This window comes from Carcharhinus amblyrhynchos, chromosome 28 (genome assembly GCF_965287045.1).
Source record: "Carcharhinus amblyrhynchos chromosome 28, sCarAmb.v2.hapA, whole genome shotgun sequence".
Taxonomy (NCBI): Eukaryota; Metazoa; Chordata; class Chondrichthyes; order Carcharhiniformes; family Carcharhinidae; genus Carcharhinus; species Carcharhinus amblyrhynchos.
Genome location: NC_137351.1, coordinates 16,811,149 through 16,838,164, shown reverse-complemented (window position 1 = coordinate 16,838,164; position 27,016 = coordinate 16,811,149). Strand labels below are relative to the sequence as shown.

General features: G+C 40.7%; 1 protein-coding gene and 1 pseudogene across 3 annotated transcripts in view; both read left to right on the top strand.

Moving 5' to 3' along the window:
• Positions 1-27,016, top strand: part of trpm7 (transient receptor potential cation channel, subfamily M, member 7) — a 144,524-nt gene that overhangs the window by 73,750 nt on the left and 43,758 nt on the right. For 2 of the 3 annotated variants that reach the window (XM_080214103.1, XM_080214102.1), the window contains 12 exons: positions 1,597-1,825; positions 5,133-5,288; positions 7,881-8,021; positions 10,189-10,317; positions 10,785-11,036; positions 11,369-11,543; positions 16,220-16,352; positions 17,935-18,122; positions 18,647-18,779; positions 21,959-23,118; positions 24,038-24,132; positions 24,210-24,318. In XM_080214103.1, coding sequence (XP_080070229.1) covers positions 1,597-1,825; positions 5,133-5,288; positions 7,881-8,021; positions 10,189-10,317; positions 10,785-11,036; positions 11,369-11,543; positions 16,220-16,352; positions 17,935-18,122; positions 18,647-18,779; positions 21,959-23,118; positions 24,038-24,132; positions 24,210-24,318 — 2,900 coding nt within the window. The remainder of the gene's footprint in view (positions 1-1,596; positions 1,826-5,132; positions 5,289-7,880; positions 8,022-10,188; positions 10,318-10,784; positions 11,037-11,368; positions 11,544-16,219; positions 16,353-17,934; positions 18,123-18,646; positions 18,780-21,958; positions 23,119-24,037; positions 24,133-24,209; positions 24,319-27,016) is intronic. The other variant, XM_080214104.1, reaches the window with a different exon arrangement.
• On the top strand, positions 19,831-20,057 carry LOC145359495 (small integral membrane protein 15-like; annotated as a pseudogene).

Below are 27,016 nucleotides of genomic sequence, written 5' to 3'. Positions count from 1 at the left end.
AATCCTTTGACTTTGGTTTTGTTAGGCCTCCTTGATGCCACACATGATCAAATATTGTCTTGATGTCAAGGACAGTCAGTCAAGTAATGCTCTTTTGTCCATGTTCGGACTAAGGCTGTAATGAGGTCAGCAGTTGAGTGGCCCTAACAGTCAGTGAACAGCTTATTGCAGAGTAAGTACCACTTGATAACACAGTCACAGCACAGCCATTGTGCTGGTAATTGAGAGTAGACTGATGGGGCAATAATTCGCCAGGTTGGAAATATCCTGTTTTTGTGGACAGGCCATACCTGGGCAATTTTCCACGTTGTCTGGTAAATGCAGTGTTGTAACTATACAACAGTTCAGCTAGGGGAGCGGCTAGTTCAGGAGCACAAGTCTTCAGCGCTCTTGCTATATTGTTGTCAGTTTAAAAAGTTTGTTTATTTCTTAAGTAGGCTTACATTAACACTGCAATGAAGTTACTGTGGAAAAACCCCTAGTCGCCACATTCCGGTGGCTGTTCAGGTACACTGAGGGAGAATTTAGCATGGCCAATGCACCTAAACCTGCACATCTTTGGACTGTGGAAGGAAACCAGAGCACCTGGAGGAAAGCATGTAGACATGGAGAATGCTCAAACTACACACAGAGACCCAAGTCGGGAATCAAACCCGGGTCTCTGGTGCTGTGAGGCAGCAATACTAACCACTGCCACTGTGGGCCCATAACCTTGCAGCATCTAGCTGAGGGCAGTATTTGAAATTTTGTGAAGACAACTGCTGTGTGCTTGCAGCAACTGATGCATTGTAATGGTGGAAGGAAAATAGAGAGGATTAGAATTTCAGTATGTGAGCTATTAGTAGTTCTCTACATTAACACCACCAGCACTTCTACATACAAAGGGTGGTACTCTCTTCGACACATGGCACTTGATGTTCAATCACTTACTTTCTTTAAATCTGAGATGGATAATTTTTTTGTTGAGCAGAGATATTAAGAAATTATGGCCTAGAGCAGGTATCTGGAATTAGACTCCAGATCAGCCATGATCTCATTAAATGGTGGAAGAGGCTCAAGGGGCTGAATGGCCTACTCCTGTTCCAGTGTTTACTACTTTCTCCATCATATAATTGGTAGCCAGATTTTCAAAACTTAATGTTAACTTTCAGTTCTGGTAAATCTGAGACTATGTGGCAGCCTTAATTTTCTGACTTTTATTAAAAAATAGTCTAGGCTTGAATTCTAACACTACTTTTATAGAGCAAATGAATCACAATATACCACAGAAATAATTTGCTTTATTTGGTATTAGCAGTAAGTTATCCAAATATTCACAAGTGCTGCTACCTCACTAGAGCAGCTATTAAAGAACAAAGAAAATTAAAGCGCAGAAACAGGCCCTTCGGACCTCCAAGCCTGCACTGACTGTGCTACCATCTGTGTGTGGCAGCAAAGTATATGTGATCATTTTCACCTGCCTTTCGCCCTTTCATGTTGACAAATGCTCACCTTCTCTAACTGAATTGAATGCAATCTAAGATCACTTAATTTTTAAGGTTGCACCCTGTGGATTAAACCAGTTATTAATTAACTTATTGCTGCTTTTTGTTTTAGTGAATTTGGACAATTAGCAGTTGATCTACTGGATCAGTCCTTTAGACAAGATGAAACTATGGCCATGAAGTTGCTGACTTACGAACTGAAGAACTGGAGCAACTCGACCTGCCTCAAGTTGGCTGTTCACTCGCGACTTCGCCCATTTGTAGCACACACTTGTACCCAAATGCTGCTGTCAGACATGTGGATGGGAAGACTGAATATGAGAAAAAATTCATGGTACAAGGTAACATTGCCACGAGAGGAATGAGAGTGACAAAATGGATAAGTCATAAGAAATCTGGCAACAGCTGAATGGAATGAAACAGAAAATACTGAAAATGCCCAGCAGGTGTGACAGCATATGTGAAGAGATCAATTTTGATAAAAGGTCAAAAGATATTTTGATAAAAGATGGCTTGACATGTTAGCTCTTTCTCTCTCCTATATGTTGCCAGACCTGCTGACTATTTCCAGCGCTTTGAGATTTTTCAGCTTCCTTGGTATTTTGCTTTTGGGTGCATGTGCTTTATCAGTACTGGAAAAAGTTAGAAATTGAATAGGTTTTAAACAAGTGAACGGGGTTTCTTTGGAAAGAAAAAGACGACAGTTACGATCTAGAATTGTTGAATTTGTTGAGTCCAGAATCTGTACCGTACCCAGTTAGTTGGAAGATATGATGCTGTTCCAAGTGTTTGTGAACTCGGTAATAGGCCAGGGGCAGAGCGGCTAGAGAATTACAGTGACTGGTGACTGGAAGTTTGGGGTCATGTTTGTGGACTGGGTGGAAGTATTCCACAAAATAATTTCCAAGTCTGCAATTAGAGATGATCACATCAGCAATAAATATAGTATACTAAATTGAAATTACTTATTAAATTACCATTTACCAGCAAGGAGTGTTTGGGACCTTGGATGATGAACTGGAAGGAGGTAACAAGGACAGGTGGCACATTTTCGTGCTTGCGTGGTAAGGTATCATAAGAAAGGGAGGGAGATGGTTGGATGTGACTGAGGAGTGACCAGGGTTTTGTGGGTGGAATGGTCCTATCAGAATGCTGAAACAGGAGAGTGTGGTACCAAGACACGAGCTGCCAGAAATGGAGAAGAATGGTATGTTAAATAAGAAGACTGATGAGGTGGAAGATGGGGATATGAGGAGCCTTATCATGGTTCCAGGCAAATGAACAGAAGTAGCCAGAGCAGTAATGTGTAGAATAGACACAGTCCAGGGCCCATTCGACCATGAGAGAAGGAATCGTCGGTTGAAGAAAAGGAAGATGTATCAAATGCCTGGTATGAAAGTTTGCATTGTCTGAACAGATGTGACAGAGGAACTAGGAGAATGGGATAGAGTCCTTACAGGAAGCAGAGTGCAGAGAAGTGCAATTGAGGTAGCAATGGAGTTAATGGGCTTGTAACAAATATTGAGCCATAGAACATAAGAGCGTAAGAACTAGGAGCAAGAGAAGGCCATCTGGCCCCTCAATTTTGCTCTGCCATCGATAAGATCATGGCTGATTTTTTTGTAGACTCAGCTCCACTTACCCACCCCTTCACCATAACTCTTAATTCCTTTTACTGTTCAAAAATTTATCTTTGCTTTAAAATCATTCAACAAGGTAGCCTCAACTACTTCACTGGGTAGGGGATTCAACAGATTTACTGCCGTTTGGGTGAAGATGTTCCTACTCGACTCAGTCCTAAGTCTGTTCTCCCTTATTTTGAGGCCATGCCCCCTCATTCTAGTTTCACCCGCTAGTGGAAACAACCTCCCTGCTTCTATCTTATCTATTCCCCTCATAATGTAACATGTTTCTGTAAGATTCCCCATCATTCTTCTGAATTCTGTTAAGTACAGTCCCAGTCTACTCAGTCTCTCATAAACCAACCCTCTCAAGTCCGGAATCAACCTAGTGAATCTCCTCAGTGCCCTCTCCAGTTCCAGTATATCCTTTCTGAAGTAAGGAGATCAAAACTGTACACAGTATTCCAGGTGTGGCCTCATCAGCACCTTCTAAAGCTCAACATAACCTCGCTAACTCCATCCCTCTAGCAATGAAGGACAAAATTCCATTTGTTTAATTATCTGCTGCATCTGCAAACCTACTTTTTGTGATTCATGCACAAGGATACCCAGGTCTGTCTGCACAGCAGCATGCTGTAATTTTTTACCTTTTAAATAAAAATCTATTTTGCATTTTTCCTACCAAAATGGATGACCTCATATTTACCATCGTTATACTCCATCTGCCAGACCCTTGCCCACTCACTTAGCCTATCTATATCCTTTTGCATACTTTCAGTGTTCTCTGCACATTTTGTCACTCTTTTTGTGTCATCTGCGAACTTGGACATATTATACTTGGCACCCAACTCCAAATCGCACAATGTCATACGTAACAGAAGAGGCCCTTTGGCCCATCAAGTCTGTAACGACTAACACTACACAAAATCCAAACTCATCTCACTTTCCAGCACTTGGCCCACAACCATGAATGTTATACATTTCAAGTGTTCACCCATGTACCTTTTAATAGTTTTGACGCCTCTACTACCCTCCCAGGCAGTGCATTCCAGACTCCACCAAGGGAAACAGCCACTTCCTATCTACTCTGTTCGTACACGTCATAATCTTTACATCACAATCATGTCCCCCTTGGCCTCTGCTCTAAAAAACACAATCCAAGCCTATCCAGTCTCTTGTAGCTTAAATGCTCCATCCTAGGCAACACCCTGGTGAATCTCCTCTGCAATCTTATTCTTCCTATAGTGAGTTGACCAGAGCGGCACACAGTAAGCCAGCTGTGGACTAACCAAAGTTTTGTATAGTTCCAACATAACTTCCCTGATCTTATAATCCATGGCATGACCGATTAAAAGCAAGTGTCCCATATGCCTTTTTAACTATCCTATTGGTTCATAATCTCTCCCTAGAAATGGAGGCAGAGGTCAAGGAAGGAAGGCTGTGGGGATGGGCCAGGGAAGGGTAAGAGAAAGACATTGGAAGCAAAGTCAAATGACATTTTTCTATTTGTGAGAACAGTGGCAGCACCAGCACAATCATCAGTGCTGAGGTGGAGATGCCAGCATTGGATAGGGGTGAGAGGAAGGGGGCCTGAGTCAGAGGCAGAGCTAAGGATGTTCCATATGTCCCATAAAAAAGCAAACATAGCTTAGACCCATGCAGGTACCTGTAGCACCTTTTATTTGGGGGGAGAGAGTGCAGGTGAAGGAGAGATTATTTAGTTTAAAAACTAGTTCAAGCAGGAGGAGGAAAGTGCTGGTACATAGGGACAGGTTAGGCCTCCATTCAAAGAAGTAGTATCCATCCTGGTGGGGGATAGTGAAGGAGAGGGATTGAATGGTGAAAAGGAGATAGTTACAGCCAGGAATCTGGAAACTGTTGAAGTTTTGAACTGTTGAAGCTGAATGACATTTTTGTATCAAGTCTAATTCACATCAGGACTGAAACTGAAACCAGTTCCTGAAAACGGTTTGAAGGATTCAAATGTTTTGAAATCTGTTGATTGATGCATTTATTTTCTGGACAGGTTATTCTTAGTATTCTATTCCCACCTGCGATTCTCATGCTGGAATTTAAAACCAAGGCTGAAATGTCCCATATTCCTCAAACAGAGGATGCCCATCAGATGAACATGGAAGACAGTGAACACAACTTCCAGAGCCCAACGGATCAAATATCAATGGTAAGAATCCAAGAGAATAGACCATAACTGATGATATAATAGATTGAGCCACTTTATTACTGCAGTGATAGGTTTAATTTTTAAAACTTCTAGACTGTCTGAGCACCCATTGTCCAGCTATGGGTTAAAGCCCCACAACTCTCAGTTTAGCAATGGTAAAATCATTCTGTTCACATTTCAATATTTGTCATTGCTACATGTAAAATTGTAAATGAGAATTTTAATTTGGCAAACGCTGCAACCCATGAACGGTTGGTTGAAATGGTCCCTGGGAGCAATAATAAATAAAAGCACAAATTCCTGAAGATATAGACCCGGCTGCATTTGTAGAGAGAAAGAGTTAACATTTAGGTGCACAGTCTTTCATCAGAACGCATTCCTTGGTGCAATGTTTGTTTCAGGGAACACATTTTGGAAATGGGAAGAAATTATAAAACTATCAAGTTGTCAGAACTTCATGGAGAATAATGGAGTGATTGATATTTGGTGTTGCAAGTAGTCTCCTTGGAATCTCTTTCTCCTTTAATCAGATTTAAACAATTTCTTTGCTTGAATTCCACATTTTAAATTTCTATTCCTACAGTGACAATGCCTTAGAACTGCTCAATTTACTGATGTAAAAGTTAGTATTTCTGGAGGTGAATCCTGAAGTCTGTTCTGACGAGATTAATAGCAGCTATACATGCACCATTTTCCTGTGCAGCCAATTATCATAAATAGCATGGTATTGATGCCACATGCCCACTATTGTGGGCCCCCAACTCCTGCAAGTTTCATCCTTCTGCTAAACATTCCGTACAAAGTCTAACTTTTTTTTCACTGTAGTCTTGGTGCAGTGTTGTCTGTTGTGGTTTCCATGGACTCTGCATTGCAACTTTCTTGCTCCTTCTGCTACTATGCGTAGATCAACTCACATTGTTCAGTACTGGTCATTCTGTTCTCTCAGGGTGGTGGCAATACCTTACGTAATAGGTCTATAATTTTAAGCTGTATTGGCAGGATAATGTTCTGGGTATGTTTGGTAAACTCTGCACGATTATGAATACGCAGTTAGATTTGTTTTCCTATAAATATCAGAACTGACTTGGAAAGCCCATTCTTATTGGCCTGTAATTGCTGGGACTAACCTTAAAATCTTTTTTAAACAAGGGTGTAACACTTGCAATTTTCCAATCCTCTGGCACTTCCTGAGTCTAGATAAGACTGGAAGATTATGGCCAGTACCCCTGCAATTTCCAGTCTCATTTCCTTGTATCTCTTCCGGTCCTGGTGTCTTGTTAACTTTCATTACTGACAGTCCATCAAACACTTCCTCCTTATCAATTTTGAACTGTTCCAAGGCAGAATTTCCTCAGCTATTGCCATGGCCTGGGAAACACCTACCTCCTTGATAAAGACAGTTACAAAATATTAATTAAATACCCCAGTCATGTGCCAGCCTCCATGTGTAAATCCCTTTTAAGTCCCTAGTTGACTGTCACCCTCCTCTTAGCACCCTTTTACTATTTATGAGTCTATAGAAGAATTTCTTTTCTCAATGGTATTTCACTTTGCCTGTCATTTAAAACTAAATCTTACAGCATTTGGCTTATTACTATGAAAAGCAGATTAGAAGTACCCCCAGCTGGGTTTTAGGATATTGAAGTCAAAAGTGACGTCATCTTTTACCCTTTACAGTGAATGAGCAGAGTAAACCCGCATCAGTAGCGGATAGGGGGATGTTAACTGCTCTTCCCCAAGGAAACCTGCTCAAATTTGGCTCCAGCTCAGATATATAGCAGAAACCTGTGCAGCATTGATATTCTAGCTGTGCACAACTGCAAGAAAATGTAGGTAGATTTCCATCAACACACACTAATGTCTTTGTGCTTTGCTGTGAAGGGAGTGGGAGTTAATAATGCATTTAATGTTTGTTTGTGATTTGGGGTCTGCTCAAAGGCCCAATTTGTATGATTTTAAGTAACAACTCTGCAATCTGTGTCTGGAGTTGTGTGTTTAATCACTGACTACACTTATACAAATACAAGAAACTTGTTTTCTTAAAAATCTGAAACAATAGTCCCACTTTAAGCATGTCATTCAAAATGAAATGTCCTTGTCAGCACTGAGTGGTGCAAAAAAGCCAATTTAAAATATAGGAAACGAAAAAGTCCGAAGTGCAAGAACTGTAGAACTAAAATCTATTCATAAAAGATCCTGCCCTCCCACTTATCTTTTCCTAATGCTCTTCACATCTGTTAAGAATTTAAGCCTTAGGCCATGTTCTCCAAACACTTGATCAGGGCAGTATGGTGGCACAGTGGTTAGCACTGCTGCCTCACAGTGCCAGGGACCCATGTGCTCCGGTTTCCTCTCACAATCCAAACATGTGCAGGTTAGGTTGATTGGCCATGCTAAATTTCCCCTTAGTGTCAGGGGGATTAGGAGAGTAAATATGTAGGTTATGGGGAAAGGGTCAGAATGGGATTGCTCTTGATGCAGGCTCAGTGAGCTGAAAGGCCACCTTCTGCACTGTAGATTCTATGATTCTAGTCTATAACTAGTATAAGAGTATAATAATTTTTGAATTATTTTCTCCCTGGTATTGTACAGGAGGTCTTCAAAGAAGAAGGGCTCTGTGACCATGAGGTTAAACATGAAGATGCAACTCTGGCTAAACCAAGGAGGTTGCCTCTCACTAGAAAATTCTACTCTTTCTACCATGCACCCATTGCAAAGTTTTGGTTTAACACAGTAAGTGGGTGAAGTGAAACAAAAGATATATGTCTCTGCTGTTTTTAGCATTGTTTATTGAAAAAATTAAGTTAAATTTGTTTCAAAGACTTCCTTTTAATCTGAAGATAATGGTCTGGATGTATAGACACAGTTATTTTGAGTTTAAGAAGCTGTACCAGCTAGGTTTTGGGATCCAAGGCTAGTATGTGAAAGAAGTAACTGTTGATGGAATAAAGTGGCTTTGAAAGAATAGATGGTTACAAAAAAGGATTTGCTGTTGGCTGGGCTGTGAGTTAGAAATGTGTTTCATCATCTTTGAACCTTGGTATGAATCCAGGCCTGACAAACAAGAAAGTGATTTCCACCAGTAGCATTAGTCCTGTACTAAATTATTCCGAGTGACCAACTCTCTGTTCAAAATTTTGAATTTAGAGTACAAAGCTGTTCAGAATTTTACGATGTGAGCATGCTGACATTGGACTGCGGCGGGCACAGAAAGATGTCTCACAACACCAGGTTAAAGTTCAATAGGTTTATTTGATAGCATGAACTTTTGAAGCACTGCTGCTTGATGCACTCACCTGATGATGAAGGAGCAGTGCTTCGCAAGCTTGTGATACCAAACAAATCTGTTGTACTTTAACCTGGTGTGGTGAGACTTCTAACAGAGTTTTGAGACAACTTTGGCAGCTTGTTTAGAGGTACTTGAAGATTGTTGATTCATGAAATAGAAAAAGACTGACACATAAGTGGAATTAATAAATTGCAATGTGACACAAATAACAAAAAGAAAAAAGGTAACCACTTCCATTGGGAAAAGTACATTGGTGATGGGACCTGCAACAACAGGTATCACTAAGGATAAACCGTTATTTTATATGGAAGCAAAATACTGTGGATACTGGAAATCTGGAATATAAACAGAACATGCTGGAGAAACACAGCCGATCCATTGCATCTGTGGAAAGAAACTTTTTTTTTGTTGCAATTCTCAATTTTGGTGTCGGAATTTTTTTAGTTTCAGATTTCCTTCCCTAAATATAATGTAGTCTCCGACAAGGTGATTTTCCACAACTTGTGAAGTTTTCTATGCTCCGGTAGAACTGATTTGTTTTCAGCCGGGACTTGGCATGAGTGACTTCCATAGTCCCAATGCCCACCTCCCTCCCCCCCATGTTCCAGATACCAAATGCTTTGGGCCCCTAATTCCCACTTAGTACGCTTCCTGAAGTAGTGATGCAACCAGGCAGCAGATGATGGCTACTTTATCTTGTGGCATGTGGTTCTAACCAAACACCATTTATTAGTTACATTTCATGAAGGATTGCTCAGTGTTGAAGTTGTACAAGACATTGGTAAGGCCATACTTGGAATACTGTGTACCGTTCTGGTCACCCTTTTATAGGAAGGATATTATTAAACTAGAAAGAAGGCAGAAGAGAGTTACTAGGATGCTACCGGGACTTGAAGGTTTGAGTTATAACGGCTTGATAGACTGGGACTTTTTTCTCTGGAGCGTAGAAGGCTGAGGTGACCTTATAGAGGTCTATAAAATAATGAGAGGCACAGATCAACTAGAGAGTCAATATCTTTTCCCAAAGGTAGGGGTGTGTGAAACTAGAGGGCAAGGTTTAAGGTGAGAGGGGAGAGATAAAAAGGGTCTAGAGGGGCAGTTTTTTCTCGGAGGGTGGTGAGTGTCTGGAACTAGTTGCCAGAGGTGGTAGTAGAGGCGGCTACAATTTTGTCTTTTTAAAAAGCATTTAGCCAGTTACATGGGTATGATAGGTATAGAGGGATATGGGCCAAATGTAGCAATTGGGATTACTTTAGGGGTTTTTAAAAAAAAAAGGGTGGCATGAACAAGTTGGGCCGAAGGGCCTGTTTCCATGCTGTAAACCGCTATGATTCTATTAGTAATTTTCCATTGACACTGTTGAGGATCAAAATACTCGCAACAGGATCATTGCATTCTCCTCTTTAGCAATAGAAAGTTACACCCAATGTATTGCAAAGAAAGAGTAAAAGACTTTGCAGGAAGAGAATAAAATGAAAATAGATTAAAATGGCACTGATTAAAGTTAATGAATACAATTTCAGTAATACTACAGCTGAAGCGTGAGTGCGAGTTTGAAGAAGCTGTCACTATTCAAAACGTCTAAATTATTAACCTCTCATTTCTTTCCAGATGGCCTATTTGGGATTTCTCATGCTATACACCTATGTTGTTCTGGTGCAGATGAGCGATTTACCATCAGTGCAAGAATGGATTGTGATTTCCTTCATTTTCACTTTGGCCATAGAGAAAATTAGAGAGGTGGGAATTGCTTATTTTTAATAACTTGATATTTTGTAGAATCCACAAAATGTCCTGACTCAGTTTTGCTAAGTTGTTTGGTAAAGGAGACTATTTGCGTGTAAGGCCCTCCCAATAATTCCCTGAAGCTTGCTGATCACTCAGTTGGGCTGAACGAGACCAGTAACACCTTTGTGCTCTTTTCAACCCAGAACTATAGTTCCTGCTCAACATTACTAATATTTATATTATACTTATTTCACATAATAGTCCCTCTATTCCTGCCCCAATTTCCTCTACTTAATAATCACTGCTCCTTCCTACAAAGTATCCAAACGTGAGGAATGCTGTATTTGATCATTTCAAACTGCAGGAGTTACTGTGTCATTTGCATTTGGTAGAAGCCTTTGACTTTGTTAGACTTGCAAGGTTCTTTTGGTTTGTCAGTGGGAATGACACAATTTTCTTTATTCTGGTTTTGTGCCTAGATCTTCATGTCAGAAGCTGGAAAGATAAATCAGAAGATCAAAGTTTACTTCAGTGATTATTTCAACATCACTGACACGCTTGCAATTGTTTTGTTTTTTGTTGGTTTTGGACTAAGATTTGGAACTGAGCAAGTGATGAATGCTGGAAGGATAATGTATTGCCTGAATATTATATTTTGGTATGTGCGACTTTTGGATTTCCTGGCAGTCAATCAGCATGCAGGGCCCTATGTCACAATGATAGGCAAAATGGTAAGTGAATTACTTGGAACCTTTCACAATTTCTTTTTGTGTTTGAAACTTCCAAACCTGAAATTGCAGGAGCTCTGTCATGATCAATCTCTACAATCCAAGGGAGATGTTCGTATTAAATAACATTGAATTTTGATAGAATTGTCTTATTTCTTTAGTAATGACAGCATTATATGGACTTCTTTTGCTGTAAGATATCACTACTTTGGTTCATGTTATATTGGAGCACGTGGTATCTCTCTGGGTTTTTTCAGTGCAGTGACATGAGCTACCTTATCTTCAACCCAGATATTTTGGAAAGTTTGAATTTTGTTTTGCCTCTTGAATTATAGGTGGCAAACATGTTTTACATTGTGGTCATTATGGCAGTGGTCTTATTGAGCTTTGGTGTTCCAAGGAAAGCAATTCTTTACCCTCAAGAGCCTGCATCCTGGGAACTAGCAAAAGATATAGTCTTTCAGCCGTACTGGATGATCTATGGTGAAGTATATGCATATGAAATTGATCGTAAGTAATGTTTTGAAATGCTTAAATATTTGGACACGTTTATTCTCGACTCTATGTTCCTCATTTTGACTTCAAAGGTTCTTTAGAAACCATGTGTTAGAATCACAGAATTCATAGAGTACGGAAGGATGCCCATTAAGTCTGCACTGCTAGTCCCCCAACACTTGGGAGCAATTTAGCATGGCCTGTCCACCTAACCTGCACGTCTTTGGAGTGTGGGAGGAAACTGGAGCACCTGGAGGAAATTCATACAGATACGGGCAGAATGTGCAACCTCCCCACAGACAGTGATCTGTGGCTGGGTCCCTGGCACTGGAAGGCAACACTGTGCTGCCATGTTTAGCAGGCATCTGAAAATATCTTGATGCTGCATTCAGTTAGTGCCAAATATGATGCAAGGAGGTATTATATGGATGGAATCATGGAGATGTGGCTCCAAGGTGAGCAGGGATGAGAAATAAACACTGAAGGCTATTCAGTGTTTAGGAAGACAGATGAAAAGGAAAAGGTGGTAAAATTGCATTGTTGATTAAAGATGACATTGATACGATATTGAGGAAAGATAAATGACCTAGATGAGGATGTAGAAGGATCAGTTTGTAAATTTGCGGATGACACTAAAGTCGGAGGAGTTGTAGACAGTACGGATAGATGTTACAGTTTGCAGAGGGACATAGATAAGCTGCAGAGCTGGGCTGAGAGGTGGCAAATGGAGCTTAATGCAGAAAAGTGTGAGGTGATTCACTTTGGAAGGAGTAACAGGATTACAGAGTACTGGGCTAATGGAAAGACTCTTAGTAGTGTGGATGAGCAGAGAGATCTCGGTGTACATGTGCACAGATCCCTGAAAGCTGGCATCCAGGTTGATATAGGTTGTTAAGAAGGCGTACAGTGTGTTAGCTTTTATTGGTAGAGGGATTGAGTTTTGGAGCCATGAGATCATGTTGCAGCTGTACAAAACTCTAGTGCGGCCGCACTTGGAGTATTGCGTACAGTTCTGGTCACCGCATTATAAGAAAGATGTGGAAGCATTGGAAAGGGTGCAGAGGAGATTTACCAGGATGTTGCCTGGTATGGTGGGAAGGTCTTATGAGGAAAGGCTGAGGGAATTGAGGTTGTTTTTGTTAGAGAGAAGAAGGTTAAGAGGTGACTTAATTGAGGCACACAAGATGATCAGAGGATTAAATAGGGTGGACCGTGAGAGCCTTTTTCCTCGGATGATGATGGCTAACACGAGTGGACGTAGCTTTAAATTGAGGGGTGATAAATATAGGACGGATGTCAGAGGGTAGTAAGAGCTCAGAAAATAAGGTCCATGAAATTTCTACGTTATTCAGTTTTGGGATGTTAGTCACCTATACTCTTTATTTAAAGCCAAAGTAAATATTCTTTAGTCTTGCCCTGAATGTCCTGCCTGCAGCAGTAGTGGACTCACCAATTTTAAGGGTGTTCAAATGGTCATTGGATAGACATATGGATAATATTAGAATAGTTTAGGTTAGAGGGTCATTAGATTGTTACGCCGACCAGTGGAACCATCGAGGGCTGAAGGGCCTATACTGCGCTATAACGTTCTATGTTCTAGATATAAGCACAGACAATGTAGAATCTGTACGGGTCAGGTTAAGAAACAAGGGGCAAAAAACATTGGTGGGGGGTGGTATACAGACCACCAAACTGTAGTGGTAATGTTGGGAAAAGCATTAGACATGAAATGAGAGATGCATAAGTTAAAGGAACACCTGTGATTTATGGGCGACTTTAATCTGCATGTAGATTGGGAGAGTGAAATTAGTCACAGTACGATAGAGAGGAATTTCTGGAGTGCGTAGGGATGCTTTTCTGGAGCAATACATCGAGGAACTAACAAGGGAGCAGGCCGTCTTGGACTGGGAGTTGTGTAATGAGAGAGGATTAGTTGGAAATCTAGTTGTGAGAGAACCCTTGGGGATGAGTGACTGTAATATGATAGAACTCTTTATCAAGGTGGATAATGTTGCAGTTGATTCTGAGACCAGAGTCCTCAATCTCAATAAAGGGAACTGTGATACTATGAGGCATGAATTGGCCATGACAGGCTGGGAAACATTACTGAAAGGGAAGACAGTGGACAGGCAACGGCAGGCATTTAAAGAACAAGTAGGTGAACTCCAGAAGCTGTTTATTCCTGTTTGGCACAAAAGTAGTAGGGGAATTGTGGCCAAACCATGGCTTACAAAGGAAATTAGAGATAGTATCAGATTCAAGGAAGAAGTATACAAATTGGCAAGAAAAAGCAATAGGCCTGAGGACTGGCAACAGGTTTTAAAATTTAGAAAAGGAGGACCAAGGGATTGATTCAGAAGGGAAAAACAGAGTATGAAAGTAAGCTAGTGGGGAACATAAAACTGCCTGCAAAAGTTTCCATAGATATGTAAAGAGTAAAAGATTGACAAAAACAAATGTGAGCCTCCTCTTACAGACAGAAACGGAAGAATTCATAATGGGGCATAAAGAAATGGCTGAGGAATTAAATTTGTACTTTGCTTCAGTTTTCACAAAAGAAGACATGAATAATGTGACAGAAGTGCTAAGAGAACTATGTTTTAGTGAGGAGCTGAAGGAAACCAGCATTAGCAGACAAATGATTTTGCGGAAATTGATAGGATTGAAGGTGGATAAATCTCCAGATCCTGATAATCTCCATCCCAGAGTACTTAAGGATGTGGCCCTGGAAATAATAGATCCATTGGTGGTTATTTTCCAATATTCTTTGGACTCTCGAATAGTTCCTGCAGATTGGAGGATAGCTAATATAAGTCCACTAGTCAAAAAGGGAGGTAGAGAGAAAACAAGGAACTACAGACCAGTGAGCCTAACGTTGCTACTGGGGAGTCTATTATCAAGGATTTTATAACTTGGCATTTGGAAGGCAGTGGTATAATCAAACAGACAAAGTCAGCATGGAGAGAAATCAGGAGTGCAAAAAGGGGGCACAAAATTGTTTTGGCAGATAAGGCAAAGAAGAATCCAAAGGGCTTCTACAAATACATAAAGGGCAAGAGGGTAACAAGGGAGAGAGTAGGGCCTCTTAAGGATCAACAAGGTCATCTATGTGCAGATCCTCAAGAGATGGGTGAGATCCTAGAGGAATATTTCTCATCAGCATTTACTGTTGAGAAAAGTATGGATGTTAGGGAACTTGGGGAAATAAATAGTGATGTCTTGAGGGGTGTACATGTTACAGAGGAGGAGGTGCTGGAAGTCTTAAAGTCCATCATCGTAGATAAATCCTAGGACCTGGTGAAGTATATCCCAGAAGATTGTGAGAGGCTAGGGAGGAAATTGTGGGTCCTCTAGCTGAGATATTTGAATCGTCGATAGTCATGGGTGAAGTGTATGAAGATTGGAGAGTGACAAATGTTGTGCCTTTGCTTAAAAAGGGCTGCAGGGAAAAGCCTGGAAACTACAGGTCAGTGAGCCTCACATTTGTGGTGGTTAAATTGTTGGAAGGTATTTTGAGAAACAAGATTTACAGGCATTTAGAGATGCAAGGACTGATTAGGGACGGTTAGCATGGCTTTGTGAGTGGAAAATCATGTCTCACAAATTAATTTTTTGAATGAGAGCATTAGCATGCAAGGAGCTGTGGCAAAAGTAGAAACTTTTCACACAACCTTGGGCACTGATCCATGAAATTTCTTGCATTAAAACAAGTTTGTTTCATCGTTAAATGCATGATATCCAATGACTTGTCAAGTGTTCAGATTAATGAAATGTGCACACAAAGAATGGCTGAACCTTTTTTCTCGTAATATTCAAATAAAATAGATATATACAGTAAGTGTAATAAATCACGTAATGCTCTGTTGGCTGTTGCTGAACATGTAACTGCATATCCAGCTGACTTGAGAACTTCATCAGCTCTTGGGGCCAAGTGCCTCAGTGTGGGTATTTGCTTTCTGACAAGTCTAGGCTGATATCAACAGCCAGTTGCAAATAATAAAGTAGATTGACTGTGGATGACCACCTCCATTCAGCGGAAATCCTGAATTGATGGTAGTAGTGGAATTATGGGATGTACTTCAAGCCCATCACAAGTTTTCCACCAAAGATTTATTATGCAGTTTAGACAGTCCCTTGAGCGCTGGCTTATACTCAGGTTAATTACTTTATCAACTGACGTTGTCATTGATCACATCAGGGGTAACACGATAGCACAGTGGTTAGCACTGTTGCCTCACAGCTCCAGGGACCTGGGTTTGATTCCCAGCTTGGGTCACGATGTGGCATTTGCATGCTCTCCCCATGTCTGTGTGGATTTCCTCCAGGTGCTCTGGTTTCCTCCTACAGTCCAAAGATGTGCAGGTTAGGTATATTGCCCATTCTACATTACCCCTTAGTGTCATGGGGTCTAGGAGGGTAAATACATGGGGTTGTGGGGATAGGGCTGGGTGGGATTGCTATAGATGCAGACTCGATGGGCTGAATGGTTTCCTGCACTGTAAGGTTTCTATAATTTCTACGAATGAAGTTAATAAGCTAAATTCCTGTAATTTTCTTTTGAAACCATGGCCCCATGTGCAAACTGTTTGCCTTTACCAGGAGGGTTTTACTGATAGAAAGCACTTGTTAAACCTCATCGAAATCTGAATTATAGGCACTTTAATAGATCATTCTCTTTTTTTTCCGCATAGCCTGTGCCAATAACACTGAAGATGGTGCAAAGCAACGTTGTGTCATTGGATCATGGATAACGCCATTTTTACAAGCAGTCTACCTCTTTGTACAGTATATCCTCATGGTGAATCTTCTCATTGCATTTTTCAAGTGAGTACATTCCTGCTTCCATCTATATTATGAAAGCCTGTGAGCACATTTCAATTATTTTTTTCCACAATGAATTTGAATATCCACCCTTCCTAGCTTCCATTATAATGTCAACATGTCACACTGTCATAGTTACTCCCTCCTCCCAGGAGAATCACGACAACCGAAGTACAGCACGTGGCTATTTGTTCTGGAAATTTGTTCACTCAAAGGATTGTGAATCTTTGAAATTCTATATCCCAGAGAACTGCTGATGCTCAGTCATGAAGAATATTCAAGACAGAGGTTGATAGATTTTAGCGTTCTAAAGATTTGGGGTTAGTTTGATCAGATGGATTTGAGGTAGAAGATCAGCCATAATCTTGTTGAATAGCAGAGCCCTCAAAGCGCCAAACAACTTACTCCAGCTCCTATATGTGTTTTCTAGCCTGCCATTGGTAGTTGCGTATCAGCTGCTACAGTTCCTCTCTCTTTGATACCCTTTGTAAATTCCTTCACTGTCCCACCACTTCTCTTTTAGGACCTACTCAACGCTCCCCTCTTTGAATGAAGCTTCTATTCACCTCCTTTTCTTCAGTGTCTGTTTAAAATGCTTTGGGTACTACATGAAAGAATCTGATGTGCTGCATGCCTTGTAACCTCAATTCACTTTTACATTGCATTTTTAAAATGCAGAGAACCAATGGCTCGAGTTAAAACGAATGGTAAACCTGTAAATGAGAGCTTTGATGGAGATGACTAAAAACCTGGTTAAACTGATGAGTTCAAGATTTTTGAGAGTAAGATGGTGGAATTTTGGATGGTGGGAGCTAGGCAGCTGAAGGCACAGTCACTGGTGTGAAGAGAGGAGAATTGACATGATTTTTGAACAGCCAATCTTAAAACTAACCTTTAGCGAAATAACAAGTATCACTGCAAAAAGAGACGTCAGAATTTTTCAGCTTGCACTCATCAGGACATTCATAGGAATATCAAATGTAAGAGCAATAACAATTTCTCCTTACATCTGGCAGTATTGCAAATATCCTGCCGAATGCAAGATGAAAAGTTTTGACCTGTCTGTGATATTTATCCTGTACCACCAGCAAGGCAATAGGTTTTGATCAAATTTGAGCACTAAAATATTTTATCCTTTCAGATACCAGGAATTGTTCTTTGTATCGTGTTGAATTAAACATTTCCAAATGTTTTGAGTTTGTCCTTAAGGCTTCTCAAAAAAGGTGGCACAGTGGTTAGCACTGTTGCCTGTCAGCGCCAGGGACCTGAATTCGGTTCCTGACTCGGGCCACTGAGTGGAAATTGCATGTTCTTCCTGTGTCTGCATGGGTTTCCTCCGGGTGCTCTGGTTTCTTCTCACGGTTCCAAAGACATGCTAGTTAGGTGAATTGGCCTTGTTAAATTCTCTCTAAGTGTACCCAAACAGGTACCAAAGTGTGGCAACTAAGGGATTTTCACAGTAACTTCATCGTAGTGTTAATATAAGCTTTACTTGATCAATAAACTTAAGTTGTTTAAACAGTCATAATTATTAATATCCAAAATTACTGTAAATTTTGGAAATAATTTTCTTCCTATCTTTCAGCAATGTGTATTTCCAAGTGAAGGCCATTTCAAACATTGTATGGAAATATCAACGGTACCACTTTATCATGGCATATCACGAAAAACCAGTTCTCCCTCCACCCCTCATCATCCTCAGCCACTTAGCTTTATTGATCTCACGCATTTGTCGACAAGGAAGGAAACATGATCGAGGTCAAGGAGGGCCAAGTAAGGAAAACTTTCCAAATGTCTCCGGTGCACAGCAGCCGAATGTATTTGTATTTTAGACTTCTTGCAGGCATCTACAAGGGCGGCATGGTGGCACAGTGGTTAGCACTGCTGCCTCGCAGCACCAGGGACCTGGGTTCTGTGCAGAGTCTGCACGTTCTCCCTGTATCTGCGCAGATTTCCTCTGGGTACTCCAGTTTCTTCTCATAGTTCAAAGATGTGCGGGCTAGGTTTATTGGCCATGCTCAATCGCCCCCTTAGTGTTAAGGAGATGGGTGGATAAATGCAGCAGGGTAGAGTCTGGGTGCAATTGTTGTCAGTGCAGTGTTGATGGGCCGAATGGCCTCTTTCTGCACTGTTGGGATTCTGTGATTCCATGATCTGGTATTGCAATACTGCTATTCTATTCAAATAGCATTGAATTTTGAAAGTTTCTGGTTTAATAAATCTACTATCTCTTATAACCTATGTCTAAATTTGATGGAAATCCTTTAGATCTCATCTGCCTGTTCTGTTTTTTTCAGAATTGTTTGTAAGCGAGGATGACCAGAAAAAATTGCATGACTTTGAAGAGCAATGTGTAGAAAAGTACTTCCATGAGAAGGAGGATCGGTTTCATTCAGGGAGCGAGGAGAGAATTCGACTGACTTCAGAAAGGTAAAGCTTTTAATTTCATAACATGTGGAGTAATATTGGGAAATCCAAGCCCTGGTTTTGATCCAGATTGATAATGTGCACAATTATCAAACTCTTAGCGAACATTTCCACATACAGTGGATTATTTTGATGCAGGGCCTTGTGTTCGTAAATCTGCCTTTCGTTCTCTGCACAGCATAGGCTGTAAAACACAAGGAGATGGAAAGAGAAAATGCTGGAAAATCTCAGCAGGTCTCGCAGCATCTGTAAGGAGAGAAAAGAGCTGACGTTTCAAGGCCAGATGACACTTTGTCAAAGCTTTAACGAAAGGTCATCTGGACTCAGAATGTCAGCTCTTTCCTCTCCTTACAGATAGACCTGCTGAGATTTTCCAGCATTTTCACTTTTGGTTTCAGATTCGAGCATCTGCAATAATTTGCTTTTAAGGAGATGAAAGGTGAGGCTTGGAGATGCTTGTTGGCTGGGGTGCGATAAATTCCTGGTTGTTCAAATTGTGTGGGATCTTTAATCACTGGAACTGCCAGAAGGCCCCAATTTAACAGCTTACCTGATGGTCAGAATCTCATGAATGGAGCATTGTTGAAAAGTTTATTTCTTAGTAACTATTTAAACTAAAATTCAATACAAATTTGATGACTTGTAACATAATCTTGACAGCAATTCTTCCCTACTAAGATCCACTGTACATCCCAACTTGGTGAAAAGTCTCTCAACACCAGGTTAAAGTCCAGTAGGTTTATTTGGAATCATGAGCTTTTGGAGCACTGCTCCTTCATCAGGTGGACTTTAACCTGGTGTTGTGAGACTTACTGTGCCCACCCAGTCCAACACCGGCACCTCCACATAGACATAGACATAGAACAGTACAGCACAGTACAGACCCTTCAGCCCTCGATGTTGTGCCGAGCTATGTCCAAACCCAAAATTGCGCTATCCCACCCCCTATATGTGTAATGAAACACCATAACTACTGCTGGCAGGGGTTGTGATGTTTTTCATTAAGAAATTGGAGCATTTGTTCCGGTTGGTGCAGATCTTGGTGTGAGCAAGAATGTTGGACATCGGAGGTTGGGCAGAGTACATTGTTGAATGGGCTGCAAAAAGACCCCTACGGTTTCCTTTCAACAGTTATCTTGGCACTAACCCCACTGTTCTTAGCAAGCGCAGTGTTGTCATGGAAACTGGCAAAAATGATTGAGGCCAGAGATTGAGAGCAGAAGGAAAAAACAAAAGCGTCAGGAAAATATTAATAAGGCAAAAAGACCAAAGAAGAATTGAACATGTAACCAGGAAACATTCCCTATCTTGAACAAAAATGCAGCTTGTTTTTCAGATTTAACAATTGCTGTTATATTTGGCAATAACTTCCGTGGAAGGCGTCATAGTTCAGTGACTGCTTCATTAGATATGTGCTTTTATCTTTCAATATTTCAAATTTTGGGTTTATATAATTGAGATGAATATGCCAACTAATGCTTCACAGCAAATTTTCTACTGAAGTGTCTCCTATTTGAAATAAGTGTGCATTCTCATTCCTTGTGTAACTATTTCATAAAATCTGTAATCTTGTGATTATGAAAGTGAACTGAACCATTGCACTGAAATCAATATATTGATACATTCATAAAAAAGATGCAAAAGTTGATATTTTTACAGCAGAATGGTTACAGTACAAAAGGAGGCCATTCAGCCTGTTATGTCCATGTTAGTTCTCTGTACTAGCTATTTCTCTACTCCCACTTTTCCCTGTAGCCTGACAGTTTTTTTCTATTCAGGTATTTATCTAATTTCTGTTTGAAAGCCGCGATTGAATCTGTCTCATTCTTGGGCAGTGCATTCCAGGAATGATTCCTGTGTAATGCTGTACTTGCTACCTTATGGTATGTGCAGCAGGGATAAAGTTGATAAAAGCAAAATACTGTGGATGCTGGAATCTGAAACAAAAATAAATTGTTGGAAAGTCTCAGCAGGTCTGACAGCATCTGTGGGGAGAGACTAGAGCCAACATTTCAAGTCTAATGACCCTTCGTCAGAGCTAAGAGAATCAGCAGAGATTTATACTGTGAGGGTGGGGTGGACTGGGACAAAGGGAATGTAAATGAAGGTACAGAAGGCTGCAAAGGTGCTAATAGTGTCCATTAGTAATCAGAATGTGAGAATGGTAGAAAGTTGAGTTTAATTGGTTAGATTTTCTGGACATTATCTATTTTTAACGTGTGAGGTAATAATAAAAAGTAAGGTTCTTGATTGAATTCAGATCTTCAAGTGCAAAAGCCCCAGTCAAACCATATTTGGACTACTCCATACTTCAAACTGAGGAGCATAAGGAGGGACTCTTCTCCAGTTAAACATTGGGAAAGTGAAAGCCATGAATTCTATGTCTTCCTCTTCCCCCTAATGTCAGAATTTGAAGCCAGTGTAGTTAGAATGTCCTGTTAAGCAACAAATTAAACTTTTGACACTATCTCCTCTCTGTAAAGAACTGCTACTTATAACTTTGAAACAATTACAATCTTCCTTAAACACAACCCATCTGCTGTTGAAACACTTCTCTGTGCTTTTGCCACCCCCTGGCTTGTCTATTCTAGTACCCCCCCAGGCAAGCTTCCAATGTTTAACTCTCCCTTGTAAATTTCAAATCATCTAACACTCATCCCCATGTATTCTACCAACTCCTCTTTATTTATTGCTTCTGTCTTTGCTGATTTACTGGCTACACCAGTGTCTCCCATTTGAAATTTTCAACATTTGTGTTTAAATCCCTTAATGCTCTCATCCATCCTTATCTCCACACCTCCTCCAGCCCTTCCAACACAGTTCCTTTCACTAAGAGTTTTCTGTTTTACCAACTCTGCCTTGTTTTATAACCCCTGTCTTTGCCCCATTAGTGGATATACCTTCAGTCATTCAAGACCTAAGCTCAGGAATCTTCTGCAAAAACTTCTGCAACTCCTCTTCAAGGGCTTCTTTAACTGCTTGAATATCTTTTTGCTCACTGTGCACCCCAAACATCATCTCCTCTGGCATGATATTCATGTTTTGATTCAGCCTCAGGTTTTTTTTTCTATGTTAAAGCTGCTATAAATGTAAGTTGTATTTATGTTTGAAATTAGCAATATTATAAAAATATATTTAGTTCAATGTGAAGTAATTGAATTATACTTTCTCTTTCTCTTTAGAGTTGAAAATATGTCCATTCAATTAAAAGAAGTAGGTGACCGTGTAAATTATATAAAGCGCTCGTTACAAACATTGGACGGTCAAATTGGACACCTTCAGGATCTCTCTGCCCTCACAGTGGATACGTTGAAAGCACTGACTGCTCAGAAAGCTTCAGAAGCCACAAAAATGCACAATGAAATTACTCGTGAACTAAGCATTTCAAGAAATCTTGGAGACAATCTTTCAGATGTCCCAATCAAAACTTCACTTAAAAAGAAGCACAGCATTGGAACTTATTTTGGCTCCTCTCTTTCTCAGCGAGGGATGGACACTGGTGATACTGTCTGTACTGATGGTTCTCTTCAAGCCTATGTTAACACTTCCCAAAGAGAGGTGTTATACAGGAAATTTGGTCAAGATTTTCTTCCAGGTTCCCAAATGAATGAACTGAATGTTGAAGAGGCTGGTTCCTCAGGCTGTGCCTTATTATTAAATGCAGCATCTCCCTCTGAACTTCGACAGAGAAGCCATATGGGGCTGGGAAAGACCCAATCTCTGACCAGTGATCAGAAACCAGGAAAGTCATTCCACAGCATACCAAATCTCTCCTCCCCATCTGCCAAATTTTTTGTTAGTACCCCATCTCAGCCAAGTGGCACAAGCCAGATGGCGCTTGTACCAGATTCAGGCAACTCCGTTAAAACTGGTATAGATGCTGATGGCAGTTCTGTTGAATTTGGGGCCTTTGTTGGTAAGTATAGTGAAGTTGTTTGTGCTTTACCTGAAGAAATTTGCTGCTGTCCTTCTCATCCTGCTTGCAGCTTCTGTTGCCACGCTACCACCACAGCTTGCTTTGAGACTGAAGGATATTTCAACCATGCATTCATTGACACTGAGAGTAGCACAGACACTGACAACAGTCATGACCGAAGCATTGAATGTAAACTGAGCCCTATGCACCACTTTGAGAACCAGTTTGAAAAGAGCGGACCTCTGCACACAGGAGACTTTGCTTCAGCCACCATGTCCAATAAAGAAACCCATGAACAATACAGAAAAGGGCAAAGAAATTTGGACGATTACTTCATACAGGCTATCGAATTGCGAGGACAACATATTAATATTGGGAACTGTGCAGGACTGATGAATGACCTGTGGAACAAAACCCAATTGAGAGGTTTGAGCTCCTGTACCACTGTAACTTTGCGGGACTTCTGCTGGTTGCAGGTGACTTCACTGTTGGTGCATTGCTTGGGCCTCTCCGTGGTTTAATTTGCCCTTCACTGTCTCCTCTATTTTCGTTGCCACAAAACGGCACGCTGCTGCATCGTGTTTCCGCAGCTTATTATAGAATATCTACTCGAATGTCTCAGATTTTACCTCAGACCGATGCTTGGTTTCCAGCAGTTTTAAGTGTTTCTATATTTTGCTCATTGTCTAGCTAGTTTCTCAAACCTGGATGGATCTATGTGCCAAGGGTGAATCTAGTTCGGTACCAGATTTGATGAAGTCACTGAAAACGTTTTACCTTCAATTTGAAACTTTTGTGCTGAAGTTAAACATCCAAATTCACATCTTTAGTACTTAGCAATCTGTTTTTTACCAAATTCCGTGAACAGGAATCACAAAGATACCCTGTTCTTCATATGTTAGTCTGATTTATAGTGGCTTTTTTAAAGAAGAATTTTACTGGCTTTAGCTTTGACATCTAAAGGATGTCAATAAAGTTTGCCAATCCGTGGAAGTTTCAGCCAAGTTCCACATAACTTTGGTCTTGTTTATGTGGATGGGAATTCAAAACAATTGTTTAATTAGCAAGGATTTATTGATTGGAACATAAACATTTAGATTGTTATACATTTAGATCAACTAGTGTAAAATACAATCCTTCATCAAAATTATATTCTGCCATTTGTAGAATGAAGTTTCTGGCTCCAATGATATTGCAGTCTGTTGTGCCTATTATTGGGGAGATGGTGTGAGGTCAGATCAGAAACGTTTCAACATTGCATGTACTTTACTAACATGGTGTGTCTTCAGTTTATTAACATCCATAAAATGAATTTTGTATTAATCTAAATTTTTGCCTACATTAGGCCACAAAGACAACTTGGAGTTGCCAAAATCAGGAACAAGGGAAGCAGTAAAGTTGAAAGAGCAGAAATCGGCTTTCGGAGTTGTTCATGATTTGGTACATTTTGAGACATTTTCCCTCTTTTTATTTTGTGCCTTTTTGAAATGTATATTAAAACCTCATGTCTTTTTCAGGGAACTCACCGTGGTGACCATCATTTGAGAGCTGTGAATTCTTACGCAGGATTTGCTGAGCTTCACGGAGATCATTTGACTTCCGAGGCATCTGTTCATGCAGTTTCTTGTAAGTATTCAACTCTCCAAGGTGGACTGCCTGCCATACATTTCTGCTTCAGGGTGTGCTATACAGACATTTCCAACAAACAGAAGCATGGCACAGTGGTTAGCATTGTGCCACAGTGCCTCACACTGCCTCACAGCGCCAGGGACTTGGGTTCAATTCTTGCCTCGGATTATCGTATGTGTAGAGTTTGCACATTCTCCTTGTGTCTGCATGGGTTTCCTCTGGGTGCTCCTGTTTCCTCCCCTGTACCAAAGGTGTGTAAGTTAGGTTTGATGTGGGTATGCCAGCGTTGGACTGGCGTAAACACAGTAAAAAGTCTGACAACACCAGGTTTTAGTCCAACCGATTTATTTGATAATATTATCAAATAAATCGGTTGGACTAAAACCTGGTGTTGTCAGATTTTTTACTAAGTTAGGTTTATCAGGCATGCTAAATTGACCCTAGTGTCAGGGGATTAACACGGTTACGAGAATAGGGCCTGGGTGAGATTGTGGTCAGTGCAGTCTTGATGGGCCAAATGGCTTCCTTCTGCACTGAAGGGATTCTATAATTCTCTCAGCTCTGAATTTGTAATAATTGGAAGTATTATGAAGTATGGTTGATTGAGATCAGCTTTCTCTTAGTTTATAAAATGTTGAGAGGAATAGATAGGGTGGATTCTCAGAGGCTATTTCCCCGGGTTGAAATGGTCGCTACGAGAGGACATAGGTTTAAGGTGTGGGGAGGAAAGTACAGAAGTGATGTTAGGGGTAAGTTTTTCACTCAGAGGGTGGTGAGTGAATGGAATCGGCTGCCATCAGTGGTGGTAGAGGCGAACTCGCTGGGGTCTTTTAAAAGACTTCTGGATGAGTATATGGGGTTTTATGGGATTGGGGGTTATAGATAGGTGTTGATGTGACCGGCGCAACTCGTGGGCCGAAGGGCCTGTTTGTGCTGTAGTGTTCTATGTTGAATTTTTATTACTGAGAGTTAAATAACTGATCAAACTAGACTGTTTAATGGTAGCAGTGTATATTGCTGTTACATTAGGGCAGTAGGATGCACATTTCCCCAAGTAGTCATTCCCTGATCTCTTCCTGCCATTTCCAGTGATAAAATTAAAGGCTAATTTGGCTATATTACTTTTGTGCCATCCTCGTTGTAGCATACATTCGGAGCGTGCCAAAAACAGGCCTTTATCCAACCTCTCTGATAGGAAATGATGTGCAAGTCTAAAGCAGAAGAATGCACGAATACAGTCTGCTCTATCCTATTGATATTAGAATACATCAAGCCAAATTGACAATCTCCTAAAATGACCCACCTGCTCATTTTCCACAAGATGTGAATTGAACTGCTCATTAACATATTAATGATAGAAACTGAGATTCAAGAAGACAGCTTATTTGAGCTTTCACCCTAAATTTAAAAAAACTTTCATAACAAGAATTGCACCAAAAAAATCCAAACGATGACCCGATCAGAATTTTTTCGTTCCTGGGTGTCATTGGCTAAGCCAAATTTATTGCCCATCCCTAATTTCCCTTGAGAAGGTAGTGGTGAGCTGCCGTCTTGAACCACTGTAGTCCATGTAGTGTAAGTACGTCCACACTGCTGTTAGGAAGAGAGTTCCAGGATTTTGACCCAGCAATAGGAAGGAGCAGTGCTGTATTTCTGAAGTCAGGGTGGGTTAGAGCAGAACTTGCTGGTGATGATGTTCCTATGTGTTTGCTCCGTAGTGTCCTTCTAAGATTCAATAATCCCTGTAGAACAGATACACCCTCTGTTTCTGGCTTAGCTTGACAAGGTCCCACGTGGGAGGTTAATTAGGAAGGTTCAGTCGCTAGGTATACATGGAGAGGTAGTAAATTGGATTAGACATTGGCTTAGTGGAAGACACCAGTGAGTGGTAGTGGAGGATTGCTTCTCTGAGTGGAGGCCTGTGACTAGTGGTGTGCCACAGGGATCATCAGTGCTGGGTCCATTGTTGTTTATCATCTATAATCAATGATCTGGGTGATAATGTGGTAAATTGGATCAGCAAATTTGCTGATGATACAAAGATTGGAGGTGTAGTGGACAGTGAGGAGGGTTTTCAAAGCTTCCAGAGGGATTTGGACCAGCTAGAAAAATGGGCTGAAAAATGGCACATGGAGTTTAATGCAGACAAGTGTGAGGTATTGCACTTTGGAAGGATAAACCAAGGTGGAACATACATGGTAAATGGTAGGACACTGAAAAGTGTAGTAGAACAGAGGGATCTGGGAATATAGGTACATAATTCCCTAAAAGTGGCGTCACAGGTAGATAGGGTTGTAAAGAGTGCTTTGGGAACGTTGACCTTTATAAATCAAAGCATTGAGTACAAGAGTTGGAATGTTGTGGTGAGGTTGTATAAGACATTGGTGAGGCCAAATTTAATGTATTGTGTGCAGTTTTGGTCACCTAATTACAGGAAGGATAGTAATAAGGTTGAAAAAGTACAGAGAGGGTTTACAAAGATGTTGCCAGGACTTGAGAAACTGAGTTAGAGAAAGGTTGAATAGGTTAGGACGTTATTCCCTGGAGCGTAGAAGAATGAGGGGAGATTTGATAGAGGTGTATAAAATTATGGATATAGATAGAGTGAATGCAAGCAGGCTTTTCCCACTGAGGCTAGGGGAGAAAAAAACTAGAGGACATGGATTAAGGGAGAAAGGGGAAAAGTTTAAAGGGA